At 40.9% G+C, this 10097-nt stretch overlaps 2 protein-coding genes across 2 annotated transcripts in view; both read right to left on the bottom strand.

Annotated features, from left to right (window-relative positions):
• LOC138025011 (rho GTPase-activating protein 45-like) overlaps positions 1 to 2085 on the bottom strand; it is a 56824-nt gene extending 54739 nt beyond the window's left edge. Inside the window, 2 exon segments of the mRNA XM_068872229.1 lie at positions 828 to 1260; positions 1344 to 2085. Of these exon segments, the coding sequence (XP_068728330.1) occupies positions 828 to 1260; positions 1344 to 1472 (562 nt within the window). The 5' untranslated portion in view covers positions 1473 to 2085.
• Positions 2086 to 5874: 3789 nt separating this feature from the next.
• LOC138023528 (uncharacterized protein C1orf87-like) overlaps positions 5875 to 10097 on the bottom strand; it is a 13013-nt gene continuing 8790 nt past the window's right edge. Inside the window, exon 5 of the mRNA XM_068870529.1 lies at positions 5875 to 9071. Within this exon, the coding sequence (XP_068726630.1) occupies positions 8905 to 9071 (167 nt within the window). The 3' untranslated portion in view covers positions 5875 to 8904. The remainder of the gene's footprint in view (positions 9072 to 10097) is intronic.

The raw sequence follows: 10097 nt of genomic DNA, 5'->3' as shown, positions 1-10097 counted from the left end.
TCATGTACAAAACCCTCTCTACAAATCCAAAGATCAAGTGGAATAATCAGCTGAAGATCATGTTTCACGACTCTTAATGCCCTTACTTGCAAATATTTTACGTCAAAATATTCGGCTCCCTAATTTTGACGATAATACACCCGAAATAGAGCCTAAAACTATGGATTAGCGCCCGTTTTAGTGATAATGGCCGCATTAACACGCGATCATTTTGTGTATAATTTAGATGTTGTAACCCGCAAACAATTTATGCAAGACACAGATCGAAGTCGAATATTTTTAGTGAATCTACTAACCACTGACAAACTCAATTTGTAAGATTGCGGTATTAACCATGCTTTATCATATGGCTTTATAAAAAAATCGACGCTGCTTTTCGGTGGAAATTTCGTGACAAATAAAAACCGACATTGCTTGTATGAAGAAGAAATTACGGCACACTCAAATTTGTCAGTTCGAATGTCATTATAATTTTTTTTTGTACCAAATTAATAAATGGGAATGGTTAAATCACGGTTATAAAAGCAATCTGAGATTTTCCCACTTCAAATAAATACCAGTTTTAAGGAGTTTAATCTCAACCAGAAAATAGGAGCTTTGGAAGCCAAGTTGTCTAGATTTCTATAATTGTTTCCGTTTCCATGTAAATTCCATCAAAAAATTCGAAACTCCTACGACGACAATGAAATTCAATTAAATGACACTACAATTTTTGTAACGTTTATTTAGCTTCATGTTAAACTCCCGAGTATAAAGAAAGTTGACACTAAACATATCAGCTAAACAACCGATCTCTGTTGTAAACAAAGCTTTAAGTTTAACTGTACCTTCGCATTCGATGAAAGTGTTTCGCAGAGAACTCAGCGCTTCTGAAAATGTGCGAACGTGAACAGTCAACGCTATGATATCCTCTTGGAGAATCATTGGAGCTTCTGCTACTTCGTTGTAATAGCTACCTTCACTGTTCACCGAGTTGCTGCGATCTGGGAAAGTGACGGACGAGAACGATTCCCTGTGTGGGGTGCTTGCCGCTGATTTTGAAGGCTGGCTGGAACTTCGAACATGTTTCACTCCATATCGCAAATCAGGAACAGATTGACTGAGTTGTAAACCATTTTCTACCCTCGACGAGCTTGCATCGCTGGAGACTGTCCTTCGATTTTGCAGCGGCGAAGGAGCAGGGGAAGAACTTCGTTGACTGAAAATCCCTCGATGGGGTTCGCTGGTTGGGCTTGAAGGGGTTTTCTTGCGAACGGATTCCTTGATGAGAATAACAAACACCATTTCATTATAATACGCTCATTTGAAATCTGACAAAACCTACGTGAACAAAAGCCACAAACCGGTGTCAATGGTCGCAGATAAGAAGGTGATTGTCCATTTGTAGTCGATGACGAAGCTGCTGATTTCGTGTGCTTCTTCTTGGCGGAAGGCATAAATATTGCTTTCACAGAAGGCTTCACCGAGCTCATTTCTAAATCTGAATAAATCCCGCCCTGTTTCCTTTTACGTCTTCCATTGTCGCGCCATTGTTCACCGAAACAAAACTAATCGCCGTTGTGAAGACCATGCGAGGTCAAACTTTAACAATTTCACAAGTCAAAAGATCTGAAAATGTAAGAGTCTGCCGAATGCCATTACGCTCCAAAAGCTTTGATTGACAAGCTGCGATTGGCGATACCGCTTCGTCACGTGATCTTTTGCATAAATTACACTGAGAACGGAAAAATATTCTTTGAGAAAGAAATTCAAGTCCATTCAACTTTCCGACGTAAATCATATTGTCTTGGAACAAATGCAAAGTATAGACCCTGCATAAAAATAGCCAAGGTCAAGAAACGATTTTAAAAAAAAGGATGTTTATGTTTCTAGAGTGACAGTGCTGTCTGTAGAAGACGAGGTATTTCGAAAAAGAGAGCAAGTTTTCAAATACATGTACGATACAGCAGAACTTCGATGTACGTATATAAACTAAATGCACAAATCTGTCAATGGATAGCTGTAGATGCAAAGAATGCTAAACTACTTCCTTGATTCCACAGCAATCTCGACCTCGGCGCTCTTCCCTTTTGAGAAACAGCCATGCGCTTTTTTTTCTTTTATGGAAAACGTGCTAGTGATAACGTCTTGTTTCTCCTTTTCAAGATGAATTTTTTCACTGATTTTATTTCACAGCACCTTGAATAAAAACACTATCTTAAGTTATGTAAACAGACCGTGAATGACTGTTAGGCATGCGTAAAACAGTCCATTTCAATTTAACCGTAGCGTCGGTCCTTAGAAAAAGGGAGATTGAGCACGCGCGTTTCTGAGACGCGCACGGCAACCGGAAGAGGACATTTCGCCTGCCAGGACAGTGTTGTCTCCAAGTTTTTATACTAATCAGCTCTAATGGAGGAAAGTTCCTCAGTGATGTAAATGTGGTTGCGTGAAGACAAGTTAAAAGGGAAAACAGCTCACTTCCGGTTGCCCTCCGCGTCTCAAAATCGCGCGTGCTTATCAGCTCCCTTTTTAAAGTTCTATCAAAACGCGGTTAGGTGTTTGTGCGTCAATTAGTGTCAGGTTTGCATGACTGGTAATACAACTTATATTATCTGTACGTAGGATCAGTTCTTTACGTTCTGGATCTTGTCTAAAAGATAAACTCCTGGTTCATTTCTCAGCTGACAATTCATACAAGAGTTCAAACCTGGAAACGTCATCGTTTTATGGATACAAGGAAGGATCCAAATGAGCATCGGAACGTTTCTGCTTTTGGAAAACGAGGTGGAGGGGTGATATTTTGGTGAGAGAACTCGGTTCCCACCAATGTGGCCCGGGTTCAATATCTGGACTCGGCGTCATATGTGGGTTGAGTTTGTTGGTTCTCGACTCTATTTCTCGCCCGGAAGGGGGAGGGGGGGGGGGGGGGACTCCCATATGAAACAGATGGGGATGCTCGTCGTCTCGCTTAGGGGTGTAAATTTTGGATTTTGGTCTCGCTTAGGATGTTCCGGGCAAAGCGTCAATATTTTAAGCCGCCAAGGTCTCGTTTAGGGTTCCGCGAAGAAACACAGAATTACGCGAAGAGAAACAGAAGTCAAATTTTCTTTTTGACTTGTTTTTAGGGGTCAAAATTTGCTTAAACCACGCCCAGATTGGTATTCTTTAGAGGTCACAAAAAGCTTGAGCCACGCCCAGATGGTCTCCTTTAGGGGTTAAATTCAAAATTTCCGACGAGCATCCCCGTCTGTTCCATATGGGAGTCCCCCCCCCCCCCCGGGATTTCTCGGCCGGTGTTTCTCCGGATAATCCGGTTTTCACCTCTCCTCAAAAACCATCACTTGATTTGACTTGCGTTAATTTGTTGATTTCAGTTAACAATGCTCCTAATTCCTTCTAAAGGTGTCAAACCTGCGGTCTGGTTGCACAGGCACACCAAACCGTGTTTGGGCGTGTTAGGCTCTTTCTTCGTACGAGCTCATTACTACCCGTGGGCGGGAGAGAGATAATCTCTTACAGAGCAAGCTCCTCGCCACACTTTTGGTAGCTGTAGTTAGCGTCGCGTCCAGGGAGGCCTGGCAACACATTCGATCGGTGCTATATCACGATAGCAAATGCAAACAAATTTTCTACCTTGATTAAGTCTAGTTTTGCACGTGACGGCCATTTCTTAATCTTTGAAACTTCGCTGACAAAGACAAAGCATTCTTGCTGTATGCCACGAAGTGGAAAAAGAACAGCCCACGCAGACCAGCAAATGTGAAATACAATGGATCAGTTTAAATCTCACATCAGGCAATTCAAAAACATCTTCATGTTGTTTTAACCTTCGTGGGTATAAAGATCTTCAATGCAAACCTATCCTCTCTGTTTCAGTAAAAAAGTTCGACATGAGAGTTGCACCTTGCACTTTGTACCTAGGCTTCCATTAACCCCTGCCTGTCCGCCAAAAAACATGATAAATAAAGCTCACTATTCAGCAGCTTTCATCACCAAATTGTAACAAGCGAGCTCGAGGCACATCTGCGCAAAAAAGCAACATATTGATTTGACAACAAAAGACGCGATGCCATACCATGCCAGGCTGATTGAAACATTTATTTTCTAAATTCAGTTTTCCATCTGAAATTTGTACCGTTTTCATGGGGCAAGTGAATAGCAGCCCAACGATAGCAACCCAACGATGTTCACGACGAGAGCTTACCGTTTCAGGCTGCTTTTAGACCTTTTAATGTTCTTGAGAATTTTTCCAAACCTTTGTCATTGCTTTTTCAGTGGAGTTGGCTCAAACCTCTGCAAAATGATGACTATACGGCTTAATGCTATCTAAGTACGTTAGCGCCAGCTGCATGCGTTCATTTTGCCTTTTGTTCGAACGAACTAAACAACCTTAATCATTTGTCTGATTTGTCTGGCTATTAAAGAAAACTCCCCACAATATCTATTTTAAAAATGCGCCATATGAATATCAACTACACTGTACATCATCGCGATCAACACATGTTAGCTCAGATTTCAGAGTTGTCTGGTGGCAAATACCCCCGAGCAAATGACAGACAAGAGAACAGGCCTCTGTTGTTTAAAAGGTGGATAATGCTATATAATCCACCGGATAAATCACACTATACAGCGGATAAACACTACTGAGCAAAACTAATTGAGTTATCCAGTGGATAACGTTTTCCACCCTTCGAACAACGGGGGCAGCCCACTGAGTCGCCCGCGAACGCAGACGTATTTCCGGCGGAAATACGTCTGCGTTCGCAGGCTACCCACTGAGGGACTGTTACATTTAAAGAGTCGCCAGAGCAGAGGCAAGCGCATTTACCACTGGGCCACATTACCTCTTTACTTACCACAGAATATCATTACAGCTTTATACACTAAAAAATTATGAAATAAAAAGATGCCGACTAAGACATGGGGTTCAGTGTGACGGTGTGATTTGATCACATGACAAAGAACATTAAAAGGACATAAGCGGTTGGTGATGTTGCATTCCTTTTGAATCCAAAGTGAATGACATTCAAGCAATTCCTGGACAGTTCGCAAACAGCAAACATTTAATTAATCTGAAAGCCAAAAATTGAGAAATGAGCTCGTCCTTTTTTTTGGGGGGGGGGGGGGGAGGGGGGAAATAACGTTCCCAGAACTCAGTGCTGTCTTCGTCATTGCTGACGCGTGCCAGGAATGAATTTCAATTGCATCGTTAAAGAGTTGAAAAAATGAAATAAATTAGCTTTATGTTCGGATGGAACGCCATTAGACCAAAAACAAACAATCTGCAGTCGAACTGACAGATATTGATGTTACCGGGTGAATTCATCCCGCCACCACAAAGCTAACTGACTTCTTTTAGGGGCAAGTTGACCACTAGTGGCGAGATGACGCTATCCAGTGTCTCCTACCTTGAAGTGATAAATTCGCAGAACTGAGTGCCTTCTTGAATTGTCCCTTGCGTTTCCGAATAAATCTCACGGACTCGGTCCAAGAAAGACTTCGTTTAATTTCTATTTTCTTCTTTAATCTGCTCACCGGACTTTCGAAAATCTTGGGTGGACGTTGTGTGAACTCGCCGTTGCCATTCATGTTACGACTGTCCGGGTTCCCGTCGGAGACGCTCGGCCTTAGGACTTCCTCTAAACGTTGTTTATAGTTCCTCGGCCAGTCCGTATAATTTCAACTTGCCCATCGCTCGCGTATTTCATAACAATCCCTATTTGGTTTGTGAACGTGCAGAGAAACTTCGCGTCCTCTGAAATACCGCTTTCCACAAAGAAAGAGAAGGCTTATCTTGTCCCAGGGGGGACAATGTTTGTCTTTTAACACTGCACTATAACACAATACAAAAAGCATCTGGATCTTTTTGTGTTCATGTCAGGTTGGACAGAATTTAAATGCTGTCATCATTTTATTTTGTATGATATCAAATTAATTTGTTTACCATGCTCAGACAGAAATGGAGGGGAGAAGTTTATTGACCCTCTACATTCAATGGCATCTTTTATGTTTAACTATTATAGTCACCATTCAAGGTCTCACTATTACATGAACAATAAACAGCACTTCCGCTTTGTAGAATAAATTAAGTTTAATATGTTTGTACTGCGCTCAGACGTTCAATTACATGATAGACAATATATGAAATGTCATACGTTTGAATTGCGGATATAGTTAACATGGAATAAGTTCCAAAGGAAGATGATTGCGTACAAGGAAGAAACAAGCTTACGCAAGAATAGTTTCTGTGTGGTTTCGGAGCACAGTATAACCAGAGTTAGTAGTTAAAAACGGTATTTCTGAAGTTTTTAGGGAGAATGATGTAGTTTCGCACCATTTTACACGTGACCCAAACATCGAAAATTTCGACATAATTTTGAAGTTAGTCTGATTTCAAGAAATCTGAATGTTCTTAAAAAGTTAGGTCTTTGAATTGTAATTCTTAAAGCTACATTCAAATTTTCTCAAACCAGTGTAGCACCAACCTACAATGTATATCTGATGAACTTAGAAACTGGATTTTATCGGAAATTCCGTTCCTCGGCTTCTCTCTTTGCTCTGAAATTGCTACGCCGGTTTAATACCGAGGAAGAAGCCTGAAAATACCGAGTACTACAACCCGCTTGTCGGAGCAATTACAGAAAGAAGGTCCAAAAAAGAGAGACTGGATCACGCAACCTACTGATTTGTGGCCCGCGGCGCCATCTTGTTAGTGAAGTCATGGGTAAAGAGGGAACTTCCCTTGATATTATGCGGGGAAAACTTTGAAAGCCGTTTTTTTACAACATTGCTTCATTGCTTTCCTCTGACTTTAACTGAACTCTTATACTGGATTCCCAAGGTGGCCTGTAAAATATTTATGCATCTGTACCCCTTTCGGCATGATACCCTTTTCGGCATTTTACATGGCCTCCTTGATGATGGCACCGCGATTTCCAAACAATTGACCAAGGACATTGCGATTGCCTAGTGCCAGTAGTGCTGCTACACATGGGTCTATCAGTGAGCTATCAAGCCGTGTGAGAGCTTTTAACAAACGTTACTTCGTTTTATATCTTCTAAGAGGTGATAGTATGAAAGAAAATATATCAAAAACAAATAGAGTCAACTCTCTTGAAAGCGGACACCATCGGGAATTGGAAAAAGCGTCCCATGGTAGAGCTGTCCGCTTACGAGAGTTATTCCCGTAAGATGACACTACAAATACATGTCGGACTCTTGATCATGTCAAACGAACGGACAGCTTACTTTCCGGCGGGTAAATGGAGATATGACAAGACCGACCCCAGTGTTATGTTGCTCTGTCAAAGGTCGTAGTTTTGTTTGAATTGCAAATTAAAGACAAATCTCATTGCCAAGAGTCAATTATTATACGTGGGATGTCCGCTTAAGAGAGAGCGTAAACAAACGAAAAATCCAATTTTAATTTTCAAAAGTGTCCGCGTCCGGTTACGAGACAGTGTCCGCTTACGGGAATGTGTAATACAGAGTTTGACTGGAAGGTAAAATGGGGAATTGAAAAAAGTGTCTGTAAGTAGGGCTGTCCACTTACGACAGTGTCCGTTAACGGAGAGTTGACTGTACTTGAATTTGAACAGGCTCATGGTCTTAGCTGACAATTTATCCCTCTTCGGTTAAAATATTGCTTTGAAAGCTAAGGTCGTACGGGCGCTTTCCCTTTGTCAGAACTGACCGGCCAGACCCGTCAGTTTGCGAAGCCGGAAAATGCAACAAATTGAAGGAACACTTGCATCATAATACCTCGCATTCTTCTGGAGGAGTGTATACAGGACCTGAACAATCGATGAAATAGATAATCGATGGCAATCGATATAAATTAATCGATTGATATTGATAATCGATGGACAATCAATCACGAAATTTTTTGCGATTATTGATTATCATCAATTATCAATATTAATCGATAATCGATGGGAATCGATCAATTAACTACATCGATTAACAATATCAATCAATAATCTATGGGAATCGATCATTTAACATAATAGATTGTTATCAATAATATGCAATATCAGTCGATGACCTATTCAGTAAAACACTTCGATTGTCATCGAGTGCTAATAAAGTTACACATTTTGATGTCATTGCTTTTTGTTTGAGTAAACTTGAACTTGCGAGTAGCAATGCGTAAACTTGTTTATTCGCGCGAGTTTTGTACTACTGAAAACGAGTTATGTTATTATTTGTGCTGTTTTTTTACGGAGCCACATCGATGAGCAATTCTCAAACTTTGCTACTGAGGTTTAAAAATAATATACGATCTGCGTACACTTCCGCGATACCTGAAGATACGGAGACATGAATTTAGTGCCAATCGATGGCAATTGATGAGGTTCGTGACCACTTAGGTGTGATTATCGATTGATCATTGATTGGCCGATGCCAATCGATGCTACTTAACAGCAATAGGCCATTTCCGAGTTGATGCCTGCCTCCTCTTCAAAGCGCGTCTAAGTGCGAAGCTTTTGTGATGGAAATTAGTTCTACTTTACATATGAATGAAAACTAATTTTCATAAGAAAAACTTCGCACTTAGACTCGCTTTGAAGAGGAGGCAGACATCAAGTCGGAAATGGCCTATTAATCGATTGATTTTCCGATCATCGATTACATCGATTGTTCAGGTCCTGGTATATATCTCCCTCGACGTGTGTTAATTTGAAGGCGTTGAAGAGTTAGTCCTTCGAAATGCCTGGCCTAGCCGGCCTGTTATGTCAAGTGGAAAGCGTCCGTATAGATAGTTGAGGAATTGCCTATCTTCCGCTCAGTGGCAAAGCATCCGAACCAGTCATCGGAAGAAAAGTCGTACGTCCGACTTCTGCAACGAAGCACTCGGATTTTTCCGAGTATGCCCGAATCATCATCATCGTTAAAGACATATTTCTTCCATAGCATCTAAAGCTAAAGATGACCTTTGAGTTCATCTATCAAATCATCCACACTAACTTTGTTATCTGTGGTCGAACAGGTTCTAAGAGAGTTTTCAATTAAATCCGCCGAAAAATCCAGTTGGTTGACAAGATTGTAGTTATTTAACAGTCGACGAGCTTCATCAATGAAGATGAGACCTAGAAAGAAATCACATCAAGTATTTATTAAATAAATTCACGTGAAGCCTAGGAAAGATCAGAAACAATAATTATTATTGGATGCGACAGAGTATGGTGCGAAGAGTTATGCGGGGTTTTATCCGATGAGGAAAATTCAGAACTTCAGAACGGCAACCAGGGCCTTGTTCTCTGCTGTTAGAAATTATGTTCAGAGATTTTATCAACCTGGTTCCCAGGGTCTCTTTGTCGATGAGGAAAAGACACCCTGGGAACGAGGTTGTGATTTTATATGGCGCGATGCGACGTGACGTCATCAGTCCAATTGCGTTGATTGACATTATGTTCTGCCGACTGCCGAGAATTATGCGCGAAATTTGAGCCAATCAAAAAGGGAGACATAGTCTGTATGAGTTTATTAGGCCTGAATGATTTTAATCGGCCTGATGAAGATACTTATACTTCAAAAAATAATGAACCACACAAGTTTCCTAAGTATAAAAACCAGGCAACAAATCGTTTTAAAATGCACAGTCCGGAGATCAATAACCATCTAGCGTTACTCAAGTACGTTGACGGAAAAAACAGAGCAAACTTCAAAGTATGGGCGTAGCTAAAAAATGTCAATTAATTATCATGAGGCAAGAGGATGCGCGCTCTTACGTCATGATTATTTTCAAGACTTCAGAGGTAGTTCATCCTTTTCAATTGAGGGTCGAAAGTAATTAGCGAATTGCTTTGGTTTGCATTACTTCACTCAGTGATTGGTTCAAAGTCCTCGCGCCACTTTTTCAACCAATCAGAAGCGAAACCAAAACCAATCGTGGCTTGCGCGTGCACATTTTCCCGCGTTTTGTGTCAGCTACGTGTAAATTTGTCGAGTTTTCATTGGTCTACTGGATTGTCTCCGTCCTTTTTGATTGGCCAAAGTGATTACTTTGGTTTTGGTTTTCGACACTCGATTGAAACTCGCTCTATTTTAAACAGGTTAAATCAAGTTGTGCAAGAAGTTTGTGACAAGAGATTTTGATCAGGTCACCACCTCAA

The sequence above is a fragment of the Montipora capricornis genome, chromosome 11, assembly GCF_036669925.1.
Source record: "Montipora capricornis isolate CH-2021 chromosome 11, ASM3666992v2, whole genome shotgun sequence".
NCBI classification, from domain to species: Eukaryota; Metazoa; Cnidaria; class Anthozoa; order Scleractinia; family Acroporidae; genus Montipora; species Montipora capricornis.
Note: the sequence above shows the minus strand (reverse complement) of the source record. Positions and strands in the feature narration are given on the sequence as shown.